Raw genomic sequence first — 24,449 nt, 5'->3', positions numbered from 1 at the left:
AGCCCACGGTCCAAAATGATAAGAAAAGAGGCTAACTTTTTTTTTCAAAATTTCAAAAAACATGGGCTATAACCCATCGTTTTTGTCATTTCGTCATTTTTTTCAAATCGTCAAAAATGATGAAAAACGGCGCGCTATAGTATGCCGTACGATATGGGCTATAGCCCACGGTCCAAAATGATAAGAAACGAGGCTAACTTTTTTTTTCAAAATTAAAAAAAACATGGGCTATAACCCATCGTTTTTGTCATTTCGTCATTTTTTTCAAATCGTCAAAAATGATGAAAAACGGCGCGCTATAGTATGCCGTACGATATGGGCTATAGCCCACGGTCCAAAATGATGAGAAACGAGGCTAACTTTTTTTTTCAAAATTAAAAAAAAGATGGGATATAACCCATCGTTTTTGTCATTTTGTCATTTTTTTCAAATCGTCAAAAATGATGAAAAACGGCGCGCTATAGTATGCCGTACGATATGGGCTATAGCCCACGGTCCAAAATGATGAGAAACGAGGCTAACTTTTTTTTTCAAAATTTCAAAAAACATGGGCTATAACCCATCGTTTTTGTCATTTCGTCTTTTTTTTTAAATCGTCAAAAATGATGAAAAACGGCGCGCTATAGTATGCCGTACGATATGGGCTATAGCCCACGGTCCAAAATGATGAGAAACGAGGCTAACTTTTTTTTTCAAAATTAAAAAAAACATGGGCTATAACCCATCGTTTTTGTCATTTCGTCATTTTTTTCAAATCGTCAAAAATGATGAAAAACGGCGCGCTATAGTATGCCGTACGATATGGGCTATAGCCCACGGTCCAAAATGATGAGAAACGAGGCTAACTTTTTTTTTCAAAATTTCAAAAAACATGGGCTATAACCCATCGTTTTTGTCATTTCGTCATTTTTTTCAAATCGTCAAAAATGATGAAAAACGGCGCACTATAGTATGCCGTACGATATGGGCTATAGCCCACGGTCCAAAATGATGAGAAACGAGGCTAACTTTTTTTTTCAAAATAAAAAAAAACATGGGCTATAACCCATCGTTTTTGTCATTAGCCTCGTTTCTCATCATTTTGGACCGTGGGCTATAGCCCATATCGTACGGCATACTATAGCGCGCCGTTTTTCATCATTTTTGACGATTTGAAAAAAATTACGAAATGACAAAAACGATGGGTTATAGCCCATGTTTTTTGAAATTTTGAAAAAAAAGTTATCCTCGTTTCTCATCATTTTGGACCATGGGCTATAGCCTATATCGTACGGCATACTATGGCAATCTGGAATTGTTACGAATCATGAGTTTGCTAGTTATAATGGTGTAGGATGTTCTGACAGAGGCAAAGAATCTTCCATGAACATTCCCACTAGTCAGACCTGTTCATGACAAGCCAGTCCATCCATTCTCCCTTCCGTCTTGTATCTTATCAGAATCCACAATCGATATGCCCTAAAATATTGCACATAATTTGCATTCAAAGTTAACCATTATGCAGAGTATATTGACCATTGGGTATTTGGATCAGATTGGATAAAAGATAACCCAAGCCTTTCAGCATGAAATACATTTAATGAAGTAAACTGCAGTGGGGTTTTAATTATTTTGTATGTCATAAGGAAACTCCTGTAACCAACATATTTTCAGGTACAGAGGAGTGAACAGATTTACTCTAGGATAGTGCCTCAATGTATTTAGTATTTTGTTATCAAGCACACAACATTCATGATGTTCTTATGGCAATAGCGCTCATCATCCATGGCAGGTGACTGGAGTGATGACAAAACCTCTGAGCATTTGTAATGCACAATAAAAACTAGGACGATTGTACCAATATAGAAGTACCTACTGTCACACGACATCATGTAAGAGAAAAACAAAGCAATCTCCCCGGAAAGCTGTTGAAGAAAGTGAGAAGTGAAATTGCAAGAGAGAAGCACTTGTAAAAGTACTTGCATAAAGATCACTGCAAAGCACCACAATAGGATACACGCACAACCATAGAATTCAAAATATGTGCACACCCATGACTGATCAAGAGTTTTAAGACAACATGCTGAATGAGTTAAATAGCTAAAAACAAAGTAGCGTATCTGCTTTAGTATGGATTTTTAAGCAAAGCAAAGATATTTAGAGCATAAAGAAAGCTTGTGGTGGCATCACATGATGGCATAGCACAAGTAACTCTTGGCATCAGGGCCAACCTGATTAAAAATGCCCCCATACATTCATTTGAACATAGAATATGATCCATGTGAGAGTTAAATGCTACACCCCCATTATTACTGGACAGAAGTGGTTAAATTATTATGGTTCCATTATTACTGGACAGAAGTGGTTAAATTATGGTTCCAGGCAGAAAAATGAGGTAGCTCAATCATTTGTCATTTTTGTGGGGGGGGGGGGGGGGGGGGTTGTTCGTTTAATTGGGGCGAAGTGTTGGCTAAGCTATGCATCCATTTCCACAGAAATGACAGCACATCCTGACCTGAAATGCCATAGCAACTTAGCCATGCCCATCACTCCAACAATCCAAACAAAAGGTTGGCGTTATCATGCAAAGGAACCATCACATACAGATTGTCAAATTCTATGGGCTTGGGATCAGAATTCTGATGTTACAAAGTGGATTGCGAAATTGTTAATTGGTACAACATAACACTTTTGGGGCTGAAGGCCAAATCATACAAAGAAACGCTGTATCTGGGATAAAGAAAAGTGGTATTATAACGCTAGCGCCTGCATAGTTTATTCTTTTACCAAACCATCTCTAACATGGATACAAAGTCAGATACAAAATGAAAACAATGTATTTTTCAAAAAACAAAACAAAAACAAAAAGTTAAAATACAATAAACAAAACAATGTAATCTGTGCAATGTTTTATTCTACAGTTTATCCAGCACTAAAAGCTATTTTTCCAACAATATGAAAGAACAAGAAAAGAATAAAGTAAAACTCCCTGGATGAGGTGTTTGAAGCCACTACAGAGTGGATGGGGTTAAGTGAAAGGGTATCTTCCTGTGTCATCTGTGAAACATCGGCATTTCCACAAGCTACCCAAGATGTGCTGAGAGGAGTTAAAAAAGCACCAGTCAATTCTATAGTCACCAAAGAGAAAAGACCCATGTACAGATCAAATTAAAGTACTCTCCAATTCAGAAGAATGACGAAGGATCCCCATATCACCATCGTCTCCCCAAAGGTCAGGCAGTGGCGTGGTACCGCCCTTCCCCTTGTTCTTGAGCTTTGGGCTCATAGTCTAACCTGGTGGTATGGACCCCCAAGTCCACATGAAATCCCAAATGATTTGTATTTTTTTTCCCCACATTTCAATTTGTTGAATCATAGATTTCTTTTGTATATAGTATTTTTAATAGATCATATAAAAAGGCTCCATTTTAATTTCACCTAAAACATAACCAAATTAATTCCCATGTTTCCTTTTTTTTATTTCTACCATGTGGAGCTTCTGGGGCAAACAGTCCTTCCCTCTCTTCCTTCGAGGCAAAGAAAAGGAGAAAAAAGCTAAAGTGAGCGGGGAAAAAAGACAGCCGGATAGTTACGTCCACTCTGGTCTTGATCAAAAGCCTACAGAACAACGCATCTTGTCTCTGTATCCACATTGCAGTCACATAGTACTTCGCCGGCTGGCTGGTAAATAGAAGGGGAGAGGTCGAGGGGGTTACCCTCATCCAATCTAGGCCCAGAGGAGTCGTCACCAGAATAAAGCGTCCATACTCCCAGCAGCCCCCTCCCCAATACATGGGATTCATGGCTGGACTCAATCTTCCAGTAGGTCTCTGTCCAAGTCCATGAAGGGCTCGTCAATGTAGCTTGCTATGGCACACAGAGAAGTCCTGTCTGAACCCAGAAGAACTGAAACAGTCTCCTTCCAGTAGCTGAAGGGTATGCAGGAGCTCTGGAAAAAGAAAAAAAAAAAAAAAAGGACAGACTAGTTAGGAGGAGTTACACAACAAATACTCAAAAACAAACTAGGTCACACACATGCACAAACCCTGTTATGGCAGGTGCTGAACCCAATATTAATGTAGATCAAACAAGAGTCAGTAGGGGTCTACCGACCCATCTACCGTAGTCGGGTCGTGGGGGCAACAGCTCCACCAGAGAGCTCCAGACTTCCCTCTCCAAAGCAACATTAGTAACTTCATTCTCTGGGATCCCGAGGTGGTCCCGGCAGAAATTGGAGATATAAACCCTCCCTCCAACTCATCCTTGGTCGTGCAACGAGGACCTCCCTAGGGAGACGCATCCTAACCAGATGCCCGAACCACCTAAGCTGGCTCCTTTCCAAGCGAAGAAGCAGCGACTCTACTCCGAGTCTCTCCCGTGTGACTGAACTTCTCACCCCCCATCTCTAAGGGAGATGCCAGGCACCAGTCTGAGAAAACTCATTTCGGCCGCTTGGACTTTATTCTTTTCGGTCATGATCCCACACTTCATGACCATAGGTGAGAGTAAGATTGCTCGGTAGACAGAGAGCTTTTGACAAGATATGATTCCGAATGAGTTCCGTCTTGCGAGCTCACCATCTAGGTGGTCTAAAGTAAAAAAATAACTCCTCTAGTCAAATAATAGGATTCAGGTAAAACAGTGAAGCAGGTCTTTAACCCATTTTGGACTGAGGTCAATTAAAAAGAAGGAAAAAAAAGCCTTCAAAATCCTAACATTTTTCTGAAAAACCCAGAATTATCTCTATTGGGCCACAGACCCCCATCTCAAAATATGTAGTTCCAGGCTACCTGGAGATAGCTTGTAGATCTGCTATTTTTCAATAGTTAAAGTATAACATAACGCTTAAAACACCAAAAGGGGTTAATTGCTTTAAACACCAAAATGGGTTAATCCAAAGCAGACACTCACATTCTCCAGACACGTGCTGTCTTTGTCCTTGTTGAGGTAGTGTCTCTGCCAGAAGCGCAGTAGGTTGTGGAAGTTATTGAGCAGGCAGCCGGGGTATTTTTCAGCATACTCCTTCTCTCGCAGGGCATTGAGGTAAAAGGGCAGCTTGGCCCTCCTCCTGGCCAGCATCAGAATTACAAGGCTCGTGTTCAGACAGCTCACATTCTCCTGTGTGTGAAAGACAAATGGGTTCGACCCAAAAATAATAAAATTAAAAACGGTACAATGAGCAGGTTCATATTTTACATCTCAATTCAAATGATATCTAAATCCATTCAATTGGGAATTCTTTCTCATAATGAGAAAACTGTTCTAATTCATTAGGTCTAATTTATTTAACAATTTCTTCATTTAAAAGTAAACCTGACATATGTAGGCGTCATGAGTCATTGTGAATGTTAAAGCACAGCAAAAGACCTGAGTAAGAGTCTGCACGTTGATGATGTTGACCAGTCTGAAGAGGAAGGAGAGTCTGTTCTCCACTCTTGCCATGTAGGACAGCAAACAGCACTCTGATAGGACCTCTACCACTGGAACAAATAGCCAAAGGACATACAAGATCATCAGTTAGCAAAGTTAGAATGTGAAACAGTCATTTCCACCTAGGTTTTACGCTCTACAACAAATGCAAAACTAGAAAGATTCTGAAACACAGGGACATTGCACAGTTATACTATTTATGCTGTTGCACACACACAATACCACCAGGGACCCGTGCAGTGCACCTTCGTGTGTTGATCTAAAGCACCAGAGAGGTCAACACAAATATCCAATAGCTGATGATGTTCAGAGGGTATCTTGCTGGTAAATCAACTTCAGTCATCAGACTATAGGGGCTGTAAATACCGGCACATAGTCCTCCATCGATTAGTGTCACTGCGTCAGCCTTGAGGTGATTTAACTGGATAGTCCTACAGCCATTAGTCAGACAAACCCGTGCTGCGGGTTAAAAACCTCCCAACATACCCGGTTTCGAAAAGTTGGTTTCTATTTATAAAGCGGTGCCTCCGCTCCATTACGCAGCCATGTGTAAGGGAAGGCGCGCCGAAACAGGGCCGGCCTTCTGGGTGTGTTCCTGGGGGTCTGGATGTTCCGGGGACACCCGCGCGGTAACTGTCATTTCTCGACCATTTCCGATGCGGGAAGGCTCGCCGTAACCGGGCCGGCCCCCTGGGCGCATCCGGGGGGTCTGGATGTGCCGGGGACTCCCGGGGAGCCCCACATGGTAACTCACCAATACTGGTGTGCGCCCTTCTCCTGTTTGTCTACCTACTGTATGTTTATGTAAACATAACTGAAGTATTTAACCATGTAATTGTAAAGAACCGAAATAAACTATTAAAGTATCTAGATATATTAATTAGAGCCTGCTCAGGGACTACAGATGAAAAAAATTAGCCTATGGCTAATTGGCTCATTTACATGGATTTGCAAAATGACTAAATAAATATATTATCTACCATGTGTAGAGGCTTAATTGAGGGTCACTGTCGGAGGCAAAAATACTGCGGTTATTTTCTATTCATCGATAAAAGAAAAACCCAGAGTTACTGTGTTTACCTTTTACGTCCTCTGTCTGGCTCTCAAAACGGTCCAAGGAAAGAACAATGCATCGCACCAGCATGTTGGAGTCAACCAGAGAACTGTTGATCTGTGTCAGAAATGTCTGAAACTGCAGAAAGGAAAGGCTCAACGATTACTAAAACACATCGATTCAGCTGGCCCAGACTTTGTTAAAGAGGGTGTGGGGCTGTACCTTCTCCTCAGTGTTGACATATTTGTTGAATCTCTTGAAGGCATCAATGTTGAACTTCATGAGCTCTCCGAGCAGGTCAAAGTAGCTCTGAAGGACATCGCGAGATGTACAGCCACTGTCTATGATGCAAAACAGGATGTGCTGCAGTGGAATAGAGGCAGACAGTAATCAGCCATTTTGAAGAAATGCTTTCTATACTGTAAGAAACCATGAAAGGTTCCACCATTTAAAGGAAGTATGCAGTGTGATTACCTCTAGCAGTCCCCTCTTCAGGAGGAACATCTGGTCTGCATAAGAGGTGGCTCCTCTGAGAAAGCTCTCCACAGCCCGCGCCTGCCAGAACCTGCAATATGGATCAGATATAAAAGAGCTAAGACCTTGCTTGACAGTGTCGAGCTAGAGAAAATTGTGTCAAAACCCTTTTAAAAATAGCTGATGACCCTTCAAATTGAAAATGTTTCCCCAAAGATAGCTCTGGAGATGCAGAACACATTGAAAGGTACATTGAAAAGTCTTCCTCACTTATTGTCATTCACCTTTTTTGTGGGTTCTCTCGTAATGTACCAGTAATATGCTTCACTACCTGCCCGTTTTGTTTTTATGTTTTGTGTGGGGACTGCGGATGAAATTTAGTATTTTTGCCAATTCCCAACATATTTAATATTAATGTTCATGAATATGCTTGTCCTGTCAAAAATAAACAAAAAATGCATTTTGTGCTCAAACACGAAGAGTGCTCTAGTCTAAAGTGACTGGAGTCTGTCTCATTTCTCTCCAAAAGCCCTTGAATATGATGGAACTTTCAACCAAGGTTCATGTTTTAGGTTATTACATAAAGAGTGTTATTATTTTTTTCATTTGCTGCTTTCTTTCGTTTTAACGATTTTAGCTATTTTTGACATGGGTGCAGGGGCAAGTGGCTAAATATGTATTTATTTTACATTTGCATCTGGCCACAATACATCACGGGATCTCCTGAATGAAGGGAGGTGACAAACTGGCATATTAGCCTATGACACAGTATGGCATCACCTAGTACCCCCCTTTACATTCAGAAGATCCCATTTGTGGGCAGATGTAATTTCCTGGGGTCAAGTAAGACTATAGTGAATAACAAAGAAATTGCTGTAAAATCAATAATTAACACTCATCTTTTACTTTCTCTAAATTAGAGAAAGTAAAAGCATGACCTGGAATCACCAACCAGACAACCAGGGGCCTCCCCTGGTCCTCCCCTGCCCTGGGAAGAGTGCTTTAGCTTGCTGCTGGGCTCTTGCTGCCGGTCATTATGATGTGTCATTAGGATATATTCTATGCCGAGGACTCCCGACAGTGCCCTTTACTTTACAGCACTTTATTAAATGGGCAACAATGAGGGTGAATCACTAGCCACAGATAGTTAGCTTCTGCTGGACCGTCACTGCGTAGGACCCCCCGTCTAATCACAACACAAAACATGAACCTAAAGTTGTACTTTAAGGATTACAGTCACACCATACCTGTAACTTTCATTAGCCCTCAAAAGGGGGGGAAAGAATAGGGGGACCACAAGGGGGTCATTTGGCCCGCAGGCCAGTTGAATACCCCTGGCTTAGACCCTGCCTACAATGCACACCTGAAGGAGGAGTCAGGCGGCTCTCTCTTCATGACGGTAAGAAGGCGCGTGAGGAGGCCCTTCTTGCCGTCACACACCAGGCTCCTGTCCGTGTTGACAAGGGCCTCCACCTCAGGGATGTTGGCCTTCAAGGAGATGGCACTCAGCTCATTGAGCTCCTGGCTGTTCAACAGCAGGTACTTGTTCCTGGAAAGAGGAGGCATGGTCTGAATACCCCAGAAAAAGCTAGATCAAAAAAGGTCAATGAATACCAGAGACTGATTTTCAGCTCACTTACTCATGGTGATCGCTGAAACTCTGCAGTAGCCGTAGAAACTGGATTTTGAAGGATATTTCCTATAAAAAAGTACAGAGTAAGGATTAGACGGGTGTGGGGGGGGATATTGTATTCAAAACACAAAGGTTGTTTTAAAGAGAATGTTATAAGAAAGAAGCCTGTACAGGACTGCAGTCGCAATTTTCGTTTTGGCCGTGCACCACATGATTGGAGGCAGTATACTTCCTCCAGATTAGCTTGTCAAACAAGTTATTAAGGCCTGGGATGAGACGGAACTCGGCCAGCATCTTATGGACCTGAAACGGGAAAAGGCTCAGTAAATAAAGAGAGCTTTATTCTACCAGCTACCCCGCCTCAGAATTAAACATCTCTAACCGATTACCTGGTTCCTCTGCCGGCCCATCAGCAGGACACAGAGCACATAGAGCACCTCCACCTTGTACATGATCTCATGGACAATCTTCATAGACTGGGGAAGGCGGTGTCTGAGGGGGCTGGTGGCCAGGGAGCTCTCATCTGATGACTCTGCAGGGATGAGGGGGGGAAAGTCTATATTAGGTATATAACTGAGAAGAAACATTAAAGGGTACATGCACTTCCTGCTCTCTGGAAACCTAGTTCATCTGTGGTTGTGAATCAAAAATAATTCTACTAATAAACTAGAACGGAGTGCACTGCTGAGAGCATACCTCTGCCAAGCTGGGTTACAAATTATCAGTAATTTAATCAATCTGTAATTGTAAAAAATTATAATAAGTACAAATATGGTCAAATCTCTTTATTACACCAGTATTTATGTGTGTTCTTTCTGTGTGCACTTTTGTTATTGATGAAGCATGTATCAAGATTGCCCTTTCCATTTGGCCAAAAGAGAGACCCATTGCCGATCCAGGTGTCGAGACATCTCTACGGCAAACATAGTAACTATCAATAGTTGAAGATTCAACAGTGAAGTCTGGGTTAAAACATAAAAAACAAAGAACTTATCCCTTAACTGCAGACATAACCAAGTATTTTAGGCGTGCCAGTTCACCTGTGCTACTTTGTTCAGCTTCCTCTGTGGCCATCTGCATGAGTGCATCCAAGACAAGAGCATTATCTAGCCATGTGTACCAGTCCTCCAGCTCCTGTAGGAAGTTAGATGCCCCGGTAGCCTCAGACACCTTCCTGGTGGCCAGTTTACACAGCCGCTCAATGAATCCCGGGATGTTCAACAGGGTTACTGAGTGAAAGGAAGAGATCATTGATTCATCATTGCGAGATCAAATGTTTTCTTTGATCTAGGTCTATACAAAATAATTACATTCTGAATTCTCAAACGCTGTAAAGTGAGAGTGTAGCGAGAGCACAACCAACCCTGGTTGACTTCTGCCCGTGAGGGGCTGGAATTGCGTTTCTGCTGGGCGTTCTTAGCCAACAGGGTGTGTTTGTCATCATTTCCTATGTCAGGCTCTGAGATAGTGACGGACAGGATGCGACAGAAGTTTGCCAGCTGCTGCTGGTCGAAGCTCTGTACCAGACCGGAGAGGTTGGGGATGCCCTCTAGCTGGATCATCTCCTGAGGACACCAACAGATGGATAATTGACATCAAAACCACCGTTCTCAAACCACAAGGACAATTTGGTAAGCAAACCAGCCAGCAACTCAATTTATGATGGGGTTTTCATGTTTCGGTAGATCGACTAAAGAAATTCTAACATTACAGTATTATGCATACCGGTATATGTATTATGACCAACAGAACAGATAAGTAGGGCTGCAAACGGTGGACATAATAGTCAAACATTTAATTAAAATCGATACAGTAACTATTTAGCAGAGAAATTAAATCTGCAACTGTGTGAATAGCAGTTTTTTTTAAGTGAAACATTTATTATGCATATAAATAAGTAAACAGTGGTTATCTGGCAAATACATGCACATTGTATTTGAACATATGGACAAACACGCACCTTGACATGAACACAGAATACACACATTTATCAATCAATAGATCAAGTGTAGCGATATTGAACGAAAAAGCAATTAAACCCCTCTTAATATTGCTAAATACAAAAGTACTTAGTATTGATACAATCGATTTGCATTGCAAAATGATTCGATACCGATTATTTCCATTGCAAAACGACACAAAGTCAAACGATACGATATGTCGCCGTTTACATATCAATATACTTGTTTTGATTGTTGAAATTAAAATCCCTATTTTGATGCAGTTACTATATCATTACATCCGTATCAATTTGTGTATTTGCACTCAATTGATATTCATTGCCCAATTCTATATAGCCTAGATCAGGGGTTCTCAAACATTTTATGCCACAACCGCAATTTATGGAAATTGTGGGACATCTTTCCGGTATAGACCTACAGAATAGACCTGGAAAGCCTATACGTCGTTATTAGTGATGCACCGAATATTCGGCTGCAGAAAATATTCGGCAGAAAATTACTAAAAATGTTCTGCGTATTCGGTTTCGGCCCGCAGAAAATATATCGCCGAATAGCGTATGCAATTAATGCATTCAAAAGAGCTGATTAAATGTTTTATGGACCCATAATAGTGATTATAATTTAAGTTAAGTTATAGTTTTGCCATGACCATTTATTTTGCCATAAATCAGGTAGCTTTAAGGTACGGCCATGACAGCAATGGTAGGAAAAACGATATATAATATTAATCATATTCGGATATTCGGTATTCGGTTTTCGGCCAACTGTTTCCTATATTTGGTATTCGGTTTCGGCCAAGAATTTCCCTTTCGGTGCATCCCTAGTCGTTATGTTTAGAACCGGGAAAGCATCCATGTCTGTTTAGATATTGCTACAGTATGTATATAACAACATTCATTTTTTGTGACATTGACGCCCCATTTTTCTTTTCTAAAATGTTTCCTAGTCCATTTTCAACCAACAAAATCAGGGAAAGAACTGTTAGGAGAGATGTTAATGCCATGGCTACATTGTAGCAGGAGAATCCAGATTGAATATTATTCATTGAACTTCAAATTCAATACGACATTCATTTTGTCAGTTAATTAGTTAAAGCATTTGATAATTTATAAAGTTTCGGCTGACCTTTTTAACTCCCAGAATGTCTTCAATTAAGGTAGCCGTTTGTAGGAAGGTCTTCTTATTCGTCATCAGGGTGAACAGAAAGAGAACAAAGTCATCTCTTGCGGCCAGGCTCTTTGTGACACCTTCCGTCTGAAATTGGGAAAATGTAAAGTACATTAATTAAATAATCATCAGCAGAGATTTATTTTTCCTCTTTGTAAAAGGATATTGTGTTCAACGCAGGAAAGAAAAACTATAACACCATCAACCATTTGCTTAAGACTTTTAAGATTAAAATGGAAGCAACACACGTCATACGTTAAAAACATTCCATTATGTGCAAAGGTGTAATATATATTATGTATATACTTACACATAAACAGCAGTTGTATAGAACAGTAAGGCAGTCTTTGACCAAGTCATCATTCACTAGTAGGGCAAAAAATAGGCATCAAACTTCATTATTAGGGGTCTAACAATACAACCATTTGTATTGAGCTCTTCAATACATGCCCACGGTTCAGAGCACATTTTGTTCAACTGAATTAGTTCATAACGACTATAAATAATGCCATATTAAATAATAGCATAAAAGATTGTATAATTGTTTAGTGTTCTGGTTTCCACATTTTCTAACTATTGACATGGCAGTGATATATATATTTCGGGCCTCAAATTTGCTAATTCTGTAATTAGCAATGCAATTTTGGTCTATCCATTTGAAAAATGAAAATGCAGACTACCTTTCTACCTTTCACGGGTAAAGGCTTTAGTTTAGACATACTATTGATCCACTGTCATTAGACCGACAACCTACCTCAAACCCCAACCTAACCCTAACTGCAAGCACGGGAGCAGCGCATGTTCGACCGCATGTACCAGTGTTTTCAAATGTAAAACTCAAGTAACTTACTGACTTGGCTACATAATTGATATACGAGTCAAATAGGACCCTGGCCAGAACGAGTCAAGCGAAGTGAGAAAAAGACAAATCAGTCTTGATTGCATGCTATAACACCATCACATTCAATCAAACTAAACCATGAGTTTTGTGAAAGGGTAGGCAATGTCACATCTACTTACTTTTGGGTTTCTTCTTCTGCATAGTGAGAGTGGGCCTCATCAAGATCTCCACAAGCAGCTTCAAAGGAGGGGAAAATAGATGTACAGTGAACAAATAGTCCGATTCCTTTTGCGTTTGTATTATAACCTTTACATTGTAGATGGAACACAACAGAGTGGACTCATCTGGAGTTATAAAGGCCGTTTTGCATAACTTACATCTACTCCGCCAAAGAGGACAAAGGTGTATGTATGGGGGAATGTTGATTCCTGAGCCGTCTTCCTGTCCTCTGTAACAAAAGACATGGCCTCCATGGAGAGTTGGGATGATAATACCTGATAAAAAAATAATAATAAGTCAGGTCAAATTGATTTGCATAGCACTTGTTCACCATTGCCATATAAAAGAGTCCCTTTAATCGGGAAATAAAAGGAAAAGTTCAATAGGAGGGAAAAAAAACCTAAAAATGCAGCTCAAAATGCAGTCCGGTGTCGCATCTTTTCACGTAAAAACAAACATTTAAAACACCCGGAAGCTAAAATGGCTAATGCGTGACAGCCGCACGTGCACACCCATGTGCATTCTGTGCTCATACCCGTCAGTTTGAACTGGAAGGGTTTCAAAAGTTTATTGTCTTTATTTCTGTGACATGTTGGTGACTTCTTTCAGTGGACTTCAGTAGAAGATATTTTAAATTATATGAATGAATAGCATAGATAAATAGATGCCTCCTTGGCCGCTGGAGTTTGTTGGAGTGATTTGTGTTGAAGGAGGGGCGGAAGAATTTACACTGGGGAAGGAAGTACGCCGGAAGTGTGGAAGGCATGTTACGTCACGCTGCCACTCAAGTGATTACTGGCCAATCACAGCGCATCTTTTCCGGGACTTACAGACCCGAACATGCGCTCTGTGACGCTCATGCTTCTGCAGTGCTTCGCAAGGAATGTCGGGAAAGTTTTGCCCTCCCTTGAGCACATACGGTCCAGAGCCGGATAGGGCTTCTACGTTTATATGTCTATGTGCGATATGAGCAGTGTTTTGGACTTTATGGACAGATCTTTTATATTTTGGCTGCATTTAATTTAAGTCTGGGATTAATTCCATTCATACGTTATTTTCTTCAATTTTGGATTATAGATTCACCATTTACAAACTAAAACGGTGTGAGTCAAAGACACCAACGGTAAATGATCGAAATAAAAGTATTTTTTTGGGTGAGCTACCACTTTAAACACCAAATATTTAGTGGTGAGAGAGCTAAACCAAGCAATAACAGGACTTGATATGGCGCTTTTCCACGGCACGGTACCAGCTCAAGACAACTTTGTTTTCCATCAGGCAGAAGTCGTGGTATCTGGTCCTTTTTAACCCATTTTGACCTGGGAACGATTCTATAAATGTCTTCTAAATCCTGACAGTTTTCTGAAAAAGCTATGTTTCGCACGCTATGAGCTTGTAAATCTGCTATTTTTCCAATAGCTAAAGCATAACATAATGCTTACACCAAAAGGGGTTCCCGCCCAAAATTGGTTAAGACATGGTGCCAAAGGGGTCCACTGTCTAGAACAGGTTTAATCTATACTGTTCTTCCAACTCTGCCCTAAGGCATCGCCATTATGCCTGTTTCTGTGTGAGGTACGTAGGTTAGTTACTTCCTAGTTTAACTTTTGGGGCATCACATACAGTAAACACTAAACAGCTAAGCTAAGTGGATTGGATAAAGAACACTACGGAGCCATCTTCTATATTAACATCACTCATGGCATCATAAAAAAAAACATAACCACCACAGAAACCCCTTTAACCTGAAAAGCGGTTTGAATATGAACAACCTAGCCTGAGAACAAGATATAAACGCAGCAAAGGAATGGCTGTGACACTGGCATATGGTATGCTTAGCTCGCTGGCTATTTAGCTTATAATACAATCCAATTTAGAATAAGTATTTAATGCCTAATCATCAATGGTATTTTTTCTGCTTTCAAACTTCCTGGTTTAATGTTAATTGCCTAACTATATACCTTTTTGGGGCACAGGCTTGTACAAAATGCAGACAATAAGCAATCCACTAGTGTTTATGGACCATTGACTTACTGTTGAAAATCCACTTTACACTCGTCATTACATGGATGAATGATTATGGTTTGGTTAAAATTGCTGGCCACGGGCCTGGCTGGATAATGCCAAATAGATTAGCTACTGAACACATTACACATGAATGTTATTGGTAGTGAAATAATGAGATTATATCGATGTATGATAATGATAAGTCATCAATATTCAGGAGAATGTGGGCAAAAAAAAAGGCGCAGGCAACCATGGTTCAGCAACACAACTGCAAGCTTGTGGATGTCATCTGTCAGTTCCACAGTACAATTGGAAAACCAGTCAGATTGCTCATGGTCAAGGTGACTTGAGCCGAGCATGCTGTGCTTTGCGAAGTCACCTTCATTCGACTTAGCGCCGTTCGAGTTATGTCTCGATAGGGACAGAATCGACTCGGGCCGCCACAGGGGAGCGCGGGAGGTGAACTCGAAGTAAACAAGCACTCTTTTTTTCAAGCCGACATTGATTTTACTTTAGCTTTTTATACAATAATGAAGTAAGAAGCCCTTATTAAATAGTTATTTTGCAGTATTATAACTGAAGCTGTTTTACTCATGATACAATTTATTTACTTCTAGGGAGATAGCCATTAGCCAGTAATCAAAACAAATACCATTTAGAAAGTGCAAAAACATTTTCTGTTGACACAATCCTTTGATTACAACCACAGTCATACAGTCTTAAATAAACAAAATAACTCATATTTGCCATATCCTAAGCCGAGTAACCATTGCAATGTTTTATATTCTGATCTACATCACATCACTCTATGAAATGAGTAAAGAAACGGATAAAACAAATTAAATCATTTGGAGTGAACAGCTTCATCAAATTACCAAAAAAGACAGTATTGTCACCAGGATTATTGTATCACGGCTCGAGTCAGTACCATGTAGTGCGTATATTTAGTTTGTGGTACAGTGTGGTTAACTTACCTTAAGTAAACTATGAGTGTGTGAGAGGTCACTATTGGGATCGCTGCTCTCATAGAGCTTCTGCAGAAGAGTAGGGATGCCATGCCACTTTGCTCGCTTGTCTCGCTCCTGGAGCAGGCTCTCTGGAAGCTAAAATACATGATAGGCAGAATGTCTGAACATTAGACATTTACAATTTTGTATTTTATTCAAGAACACACTTTTTTTCCCTGTCAAATACCAGAGTAAATTTAGTCATAACAGCAGACTGCAAAGCACAGAAGGCCACAACCCACCTTTCAGCAGGCCAAAGGGAGAGGAAATTATTGCTTTTAACTTTTTTTTTAACAATGATTTGAATTTTGTTATTTTTCATGTCATGATTATGAATTGAATACCCAGGACCTAAATGGAAACAAGACCGCAAGGACTTTTTTCGGTGATATCCTTTTGGTATATGTATGGTATGTTTCATTGTACTCTGTACGGTTTACATTTCTGCCAATAAAGTAATCAATCAATGAATAAAGTCATAGACCCAACATTCTAATGCACTGTGTTATAGTAGAAGCTTCTAAACAACAGTGACAACATATTTATTAAGCATCATGTTGCAGTAGCTGTAAAATAAAAAATGTGTAAGTCAAGAGTCATTAATATGGATTATAATCACAATGCTTGTGATATTGACACCATGCAAAAACACGTCTTGTGTGCAGGAATGTTGCCTTGCCTGGGGCAAAAAATATCTGATCAGGTAAAGAAAAACGGGAGGAAAGCTACACGTCTATTAGACGAGTCAAAGAGTGAATATAAATTAACTTAAATGTAGGACTTTACAATACATAAACGTGTCAATGTTCATTTTTGCTGACACAGCTGTTTGTGGGGTATCCATTTACAGCAGTTATTGTGACTTGCGTGCGGTTACGTAACCACCCGAGTTGTTCACGTCACACGTCCCTTTCGACAACTGTCACTCGACGAAAGAAAATGACGCGTTTTCAACTGAAAATGTGTCGACGCGATTCGCGTTTAACCCAAGAGAACAACATGCATTTCTGTCTAACGAAATAGTCGTTCCGAATATAAATAAAACATTAGCTAGCTACATAGCGTTGCTTGTTAAATACTCTAAAACATGTCCAAAGCTCATTTAGTGAAAGAATTGCACGTGTCATCATGTGTAGTGACTATCCAAAGACAATTTGTGACCGTAAATGAACCTCAAAGCAGTCAAATTAAGCCGACGTTTATTATAGTTACGCCTGCTAAAGTCAACTTAGCTTGCAATGCTAAGCTAACGAAGAGAACAACAAAGGAAACACGTTAAAGAGCAGAGCTGACCAACTACAATTGGCGTATAATTGTTTTATTAACCAACATTGACCTGCTAATGTACTGACGATTTTATGATTCATGTTACATTTGTGTTGTTATGAAGTCCTCTACTAATAAAACAAGAGGGCGACTTCATCTTCACAGGCTTCGTTTATACTGCTGCGTCGCACCGTAGCCTTTCCCCCTCGAAACAAATGACGTAATTTTTAACTGGAAATGTCGAAAACGTCACTTTTGTCACAAGAAAGGCTCTTGTGGTGTGAAGTGTAGTCTAAACTAAGCATTTATTACAGAACAAGAACAGAACGACGTGTTGGTTTCTAGGCAGGGATCCAAACCCTCCTCCGTCCCTGCTTGTCGAGAGATGGAGCTCTACTCCACCGTAGTGACCGTACGTCGCACCATAGCCTCTCACCTGTGTCCCTCGGCTGAAACCCTGGCCGCTAATCTGACTGCTGCGGATTCTGGTGACAATACTGGCGTTGCAGGTTCTTGGTTTTCGTCCAGTCCAGGGGGACTCGGGGGACTCCTCGGACCCCAGAAGCGTCGCCATTATTTCTTCTTCCTGTGTTGAACTGAACAACTACTCGGGGCAGGAAGGAAGTCGAGGGCTTTGATAATCTCGCGTAGCCAGACCTCCGCTCCGCCTGCCGAGACTGCACTGCACTGCTGCTGCAGCTGGGAATATTCAAGGAGCTCGTCTTTTATATCATGTTTATTTATTTTTACTTCTCAAATATTGTATGTTGCCTATTTGTTAGGGCTGATTCATTACAAACATTGAGGCAATCAGCAATCAGGCAAATAGGAGGAGGTCTGGCTATGCGAGTTTGGGGCAAGCGCCACCTACTGGTCGAATTTTACTTTGAGTGAAACTGAATATTGATTGATTGATTGATTGATTGATTCATTGATTCATTGATTCATTGATTTGAAAATTGTATTAACAGTTTGTAGAACTAGCACAGGAAAGTATTCTATACAAAGTATATGTTAAGATAAACACCAGAAAAGCACTAAGAAAAGAAGAAGAGGAAATCATATATATATATTAAAAGTACAGGGGGCTTTATAACTCTAGGGGGGAGAGGGGGGGGACTTTGACCATTGCTTGTTTTGAAGAAGGGTAGGGGTTCACATGTCTTGGCTGTTAGTAGGGTGTTCCACATTTTTGTGGCATAGGAGCACAATGAATAGGCCTACATCATCATCAGCCACTCTTGAGAGCGTACAATGAAAACAAATGGACCTGTCTGTAAAGGCTCATACATAGTCTGGATTTTCGGTGGTGAGGTGACCACCGAACTACAACATGACGTCACGAGCCACGGTGAAGAGCAAACCACCGCCACCGCCCCAGCCCATCTCTCTGTTTTTACTCACCATGGTACCGCTCAACATTATTTCAGCTCCGGTGGTCACCTCACCACCGGAGCTGTGGTCACCTCACCACCGAAAATCCAGACTATGAATGAGCCTTAAGGCAGTCTGTCAATATAAGTAAGCATAAGTAAATAAGCAGTCAGTCAAACATACTCGTTAAGAAAGTGAAGCTAGGATTTACTTGAAATTGTCCGTCACTTAAATTGCATACTTTGATACAATGGTGAGCCTTTCCCCCGATACGCATGGAGAATTCTCCAAGGCCATAAACAGGGTAGTCATGCAGGGATACAACCATGTTTATCTGACAGTCTGCAAAGGCAAGAGGTGTAATATATTTAAATTTAAGTTTAAATAAATTTAATGTTTTGAAATAACTAAAGCCTAATTTATGCACATCGAAAATAGCCCTCCTACAAGCTCACAGCACTTTGCATCCAAAACATGTGGTGAGCTTTATAGGTCAACAATTGGCGTTCAGAACATACAGTATAACTTGTATAAACTCCTTTTTGCCATCTCTTTTGTCTTTCTTGACCATGAAGCAGCTGACCATAGGCATGCCAGCCCATATTACTCGTTATCTATCATCTGTTATCCAGTGTTTTTTCTCTACCAAGTGTCCCAACTTTGAGAGCCGTATTGTTCATTGTTTTCTCCTCTCATGTAGAGATATGAAGTAATGGTTTCCCTCAATCCTTCGCTCACTAAAGAGATCTCCGCATCTGTTTTCTTCCTAAGGATCATCGACCTATAGGGTGAGAGAGAGGCACAATAAATTAATAAATTGCAGTATTAGCCTAATTTGAGACCCGTGAAATGGTCAAGAAGTGTCTCATATAAGGCCTGCTATGCACACACAGGTTCTCCCTTGCCCAAGAGCCACATTAACCCATCATCATAAGTAGTACTACAGCGACATCTTGCGGCAGTCAGTAATAGATTCTCTCAGTAAACAGAGACAGGTAAGTAAACAGGTAAGCACCTCCTTGTGTCCTTCCAGTTAAAGGTAGGCATCCTGATAGTCATGGGCAATGTCATGGCATTATTTGTAGTGTTGTTTGAACCCTGGATGAAGCAAGGCACCTTCAGCATACAACACAGGCCATCTCCAAACTCTATAATGGATACAACAAATCAATGTTTTTGAAACCAAATCACATATTTATTCTGTAATATCCTTTTTTCGGTATAAATCATCATCATCATCATCATGATAAACAACAAAATGTCTTCATTACCCACCAGAATAGTGGTGCACTAGGTGATGCAGCGAGGAGAAGGTGATACTGGGGGATATATATAACCAGCCATTTTGGAGTCGACGGATGCAGTAGTGCTTCACTGAGTCCAGATACGACGAGCCAGCTCTCTTCAGAACAGAAAGTGAGTAACAGCCTAGGATCAAAACAAGTACAATTAAAGACCATATAATAACCAGCAGATTTTGAAGCACTTAAATATGAAATACAAACAGCAAAGGCCATCGGGCTGGGGCTCAAACATGCAATGCGCTGTCAGGCTACATTGGCTACCTAGGTGCTCTGACCACTACGCCAGCTGAGCTGTCTGTAAGTAAGCCTTGCCGAGCCATGAGGCCCATAGGGCAGGAGCCTATCTCCTGTTTCTGTAGCGTGAGGCAGCTTGATGTACAGGTACACCCCCTGGACATGACGCTAGTATGTCGCAGTGACTTACCCCCAATCCAACCCTTGATGCTGAGTGCCAAGGCATTGGATCCCATTTTTATAGTTGGCATGACCCGGCCGGGGATCGAACCCCGACCTCCCAGACTCAGGGCGGACACTCTAGCCACAAGGCCATTGAGCTGTCTGGGCCAAAGTTAAACATTTGGTAGAATGAAACTCTCCAAAGCAAGATACTGACCTTTTTTGGACTCTGACTCTCTGACAATGAAAGCCCCTGTTTTGTTATTTGGTAGCATAAGCAGCTGTTCTGCTTTGTTCCTGCTGATACCTGTGAACAGCCACCTGAACATGAAAAGAAGATTTTAGACATTTAGGCCACATGGACGAGGTATGTGTCATACTAACAAAATATTCCTTTAAATATTATATTATTTTGTTGTTAAGTTAGGAAACTCCACTGGAACTACATCAGAGAGAATCTATGACAACAACAGAACCTAAAAGCTGATTAACCTAAGAGAATAAAGGTCCTTCCACCCCTCTGTCTGTGATGTTTGCCTGCATAAATTCCTCAAAACTCTCATGTTGTCCCCATTTCTAGTTTCACTTATTGTAATTGGCCCATGTGCCTCGAAAAAACAACATTTATTTATAGTCTGGATGTGACTTACTTGTTTGTCACTTTGGCCGTGTAGTCAGTAGGAATGTAGCTCTCTTTGCCTGAGGTTGTGGATTTCACCATCATGAAATCTCCATCACTGTCAATATAAGTAAGCATAAGTAAATAAGCAGTCAGTCAAACCTACTCGTTAAGAGAGTGAAGCTAGGATTTACTTGAAATTGTCAGTCACTTAAATTGCATACTTTGATACAATGGTGAGCCTTTCCCCGATACGCATGGTGAATTCTCCAAGGCCATAAGCAGGGTAGTCATGCAGGGATACAACCATGTTTATCTGGCAGTCTGCAAAGGCAAGAGGTGTAATATATTGGGTTAATTTCAAATGAGCAGAAACCAAAATAAGTTTAAATAAATGTAATATGTTTTTGAAATAACTAAAGCCTAATTTATGCACACCGAAAATATCCCTCCTACAAGCTCACAGCACTTGTAGGTCAACAATTGTTGGCATGTGACGCCATCACACACCTGTTGAATTGAGTTTAATGCTGATATCCTGTGGGATTGTGCATAATTTGGAGGAATTAAGGACCGTACCTGGTATGATGGATTCTGAATATGGAATCTCCTGGGTTGACATGTTGCGTTTGATGAGGCAGTTACCCATGATCTTCTTTCTATTTCTGTAGCTCTGTTGGGTTAGATGGCTCTACTTAATGGTCATATTCATAATTCAATTATCAGAAGAGTACTTATAGCATGGCTATATGACGTTAGACTCATTACTATAACAGCCCACAGCTAGGCGTGGTGTATGTTTTTAACCACAACAACAGCCATTGACATCCTGTGTTATATTTCCATTTGATTTCACACTTCAGGAAATAGACAAACTATTGTGACTTCTTGCACATTTGAACATAAAAAAATGTGTCACTCAATAATGGCTAATAAGTGGTCTTTACAAGCAAAATGGCAGCACATTAGTTTTCACAATAAAATGAAATGCACACACACACACACACACACACACACACACACACACACACACACACACACACACACACACACACACACACACACACACACACACACACACACACACACACACAAAACAATATAAAACACATTAAAAAAAATATATACACACACACACACACACATACACTGTGTATATTAGCCTACTGTGGCATTGACTAAAGTGATACGTAAAAAAGTGGACGCTCACCTGTATTTAATTAATTATGTTCTCCAAAAGTAATTTGCCAGATCCTTTGCAGAAAAACTGATAGTCTTATAACAAAACCTTGTCTTCCAATAGACTTTGCATATATAATGTGCTCAGATGTGTATGCCTCTTATGTATAACTCTGGTATGAGCTCACATTCCCTTTCAGGCAGGATGTTGAATCAGAACTTGCTGCGTTCCTGGAGGCTGGTGGGTTCTTCCTTCCTTCCTTTAAAGACCTTGTCATGTGACTCATAGACGCGTGTGTTAAGACTAAGAGAGTGAAGCTGGTAAATTACAAGGCAGCATAAAACATTTCCATAAAGATTAGGCTATTACATTTATTTTGATGCTGGCTATGTTCGTTGCATTCAAGCGCTGACATCAGTTAAGCTATGCCGTTGCTGTGTGCAGGGCTTTTGAGTGTGCAATGCAATATATATGTATGATGTCATGTCACACTATGGTTAACCACATAACTGCAAACATACGTAGGCCTACAGTAAATCAACAGGAACTGACGTGTGGTACGTCATGTCACATACCTTTATAGGTACACATATGATGTCCTACTAACGTAACTTAACTATAGTGGCGGTTAGTAAGTACCACCAGTAATTAGGAGTGGGCGTACAAGGTTTCTTCGACTATATGCATGCACCTTGGTACCACAGCACCTCAAAGGCCCTTTAAGGCACCAGACTTCCAAAAACAAACTGGTCAGGCTACTACTTGGCCTCACTCCCCGAACCCACCTCACCCCTGCCCACTTTGAAAGGCTGGAATGGCTTAGGGTTGACAACAGAGTACAGCATCTTGCAATGCGTCTGGTCCACAAGATTAGATACACCACCAATATACCCATGTACCTGTCTAAATACTTCCTTAATGTCAACGAAGTCCACACCCAGAACACCAGAGGGAGTTCAACAAACCATGTGCAACCCAGATTCTAAACTACTGCTTTTCTGGTTGGGTGTATGGGCTTGCCACTCAGAAAAAAGTGATAAAAAAATAATTGGCTACTCTAAATAAAATAAAAGACTATCAAATAAAATCTGTAAAAGTCCCAAAACTATAAAATTACCAGGTGCCCACTGTACCCTCAAGTCATGTTTTAAATGTAGTCAATCTGTGAACACTGGGATAACTACAAGGTTCCATAATCCCAAAGATTATTTCCTTCTTCGGGTAGTCCACTACTGTATATGTAATCAAATAATTTGATAAAAAAACGTCAATCTCCCATATAGCCCATTGATGATATATGCTCTGAGGTAGTATTTAAGCTGCATTCACAGAAAGGGATATTGTAGGCCTACCTACGGTAAAGACAAAATAGATTTTATCTTTACTATAACCAGATTTGTCAAGTCAATAAGAACATTAACTGCCAGTAAACAAGAGTGTTTCAGCTATTTCTGGAGATTGACACGTCAACCACCTAAATGAGTGGGTAAACCATGTGGCAATCAGCAGAAACTTGGAGATGGAACACTTCTTACTGACAATTGGATTCAACACCCAGGAGATTCTGATCACCGTTCAAATGGAAAAAGGAATCTCAGAACCTTTTTATCAGATATGCAGAAGGGCTGACCATTCTAGTTTATTTATTTATATTAAACTAGCTATAGATGGCAACATTTTATCTTAACTGCAGTCTACAATTCTAATTATTAAGCTAGCAGATGGCCCCAACTGTGAAAAGAACATTTAAAAGATTGAGATACATCATGAAAATGAAAGAAGAAACCACAACTGCGGTTGGAAACATGACCAGTCATTTCAGCTTCCCCCTTGCAGAAGTAGCAGGGCACTGATTTCGTGCAACCTTTAATTACTTGTTTTTATAATGAATGTTGGAGTGAGAGCATTCTGAGGCTTCATTCACACGCACCAAACACCAATCAAGCAAATGTTTTTTTGGGCCACCACAATGCTTTTCCAATGGGAGTCACATATGGTTTGACCAAACATTTGTTTGATGAGGGAGGAGGGGCAGAACACCACCAGCAATCAAACACAAATGTTTGATCAAACCATGTGACTCCCATTGGAAAAGCATTGTGGTGGACCAAAAAAAAAAAAAGACCAAACATTTGCTTGATTGGTGTTTGGTATGATTGAATGAGGCCTGATTGACATTAATCCCCTGGAGGGGAAATTGATTTTGCAAACACAGAAATACAGGTTGTAGATTGATTACACACACTCCTTTTTCATCTTCTACCTTTATTCAGTAGTAGTATAAATGACTTTAACAGTGAGAAGCACCACTGGGCCTCTCAGTGAAGGGACCGAACATGTTATTTTATTCAGTAGTAGTATAAATGACTTTAACAGTGAGAAGCACCACTGGGCCTCTCAGTGAAGGGACTGAACATGTTATTTTCACATCTGAATCCACTGGAGGTTAAATGTAGGATTATAGGTCAACTGAACAAAAACATCAATTGAAAACAGAATCAGTTTAAAAAAAGAAATTTAATGTAGTGAGAATTGACT

At 40.5% G+C, this 24,449-nt stretch overlaps 2 protein-coding genes across 2 annotated transcripts; both read right to left on the bottom strand.

Moving 5' to 3' along the window:
• Positions 1 to 1,558: 1,558 nt before the first annotated feature.
• trpc4apa (transient receptor potential cation channel, subfamily C, member 4 associated protein a) lies at positions 1,559 to 17,629 on the bottom strand. Its single transcript, XM_080780583.1, has 18 exons — positions 17,475 to 17,629; positions 15,740 to 15,868; positions 12,917 to 13,033; positions 12,719 to 12,776; positions 12,009 to 12,064; positions 11,657 to 11,785; positions 9,934 to 10,135; positions 9,611 to 9,799; positions 8,960 to 9,102; positions 8,742 to 8,873; positions 8,578 to 8,636; positions 8,301 to 8,486; positions 6,938 to 7,028; positions 6,686 to 6,826; positions 6,490 to 6,601; positions 5,347 to 5,459; positions 4,891 to 5,097; positions 1,559 to 3,928 (listed from the first exon to the last, which is right to left on the bottom strand). Exons 1-18 carry the CDS (start codon positions 17,610 to 17,612, stop codon positions 3,791 to 3,793), a joined length of 2,340 nt encoding a protein of 779 aa, XP_080636709.1. The 5' UTR covers positions 17,613 to 17,629; the 3' UTR covers positions 1,559 to 3,790.
• On the bottom strand, positions 17,612 to 22,068 carry sla2a (Src like adaptor 2a; the record flags this gene model as incomplete). The annotated part of the gene is made up of 10 exons (XM_080779602.1): positions 21,942 to 22,068; positions 21,311 to 21,404; positions 20,956 to 21,055; positions 20,763 to 20,849; positions 20,330 to 20,433; positions 19,688 to 19,840; positions 19,428 to 19,560; positions 19,072 to 19,193; positions 18,654 to 18,754; positions 17,612 to 17,737 (listed from the first exon to the last, which is right to left on the bottom strand). The coding sequence occupies exons 2-10, from the start codon at positions 21,378 to 21,380 to the stop codon at positions 17,612 to 17,614; spliced, it is 996 nt and encodes a 331-aa protein (XP_080635728.1). The 5' UTR covers positions 21,381 to 21,404; positions 21,942 to 22,068.
• Between the last annotated feature and the right edge of the window lie 2,381 nt (positions 22,069 to 24,449).

This window comes from Protomyctophum bolini, assembly GCF_963924005.1.
Source record: "Protomyctophum bolini genome assembly, chromosome: 2".
Classification (NCBI taxonomy): Eukaryota; Metazoa; Chordata; class Actinopteri; order Myctophiformes; family Myctophidae; genus Protomyctophum; species Protomyctophum bolini.
This window is presented reverse-complemented; position numbering and strand designations above follow the sequence as displayed.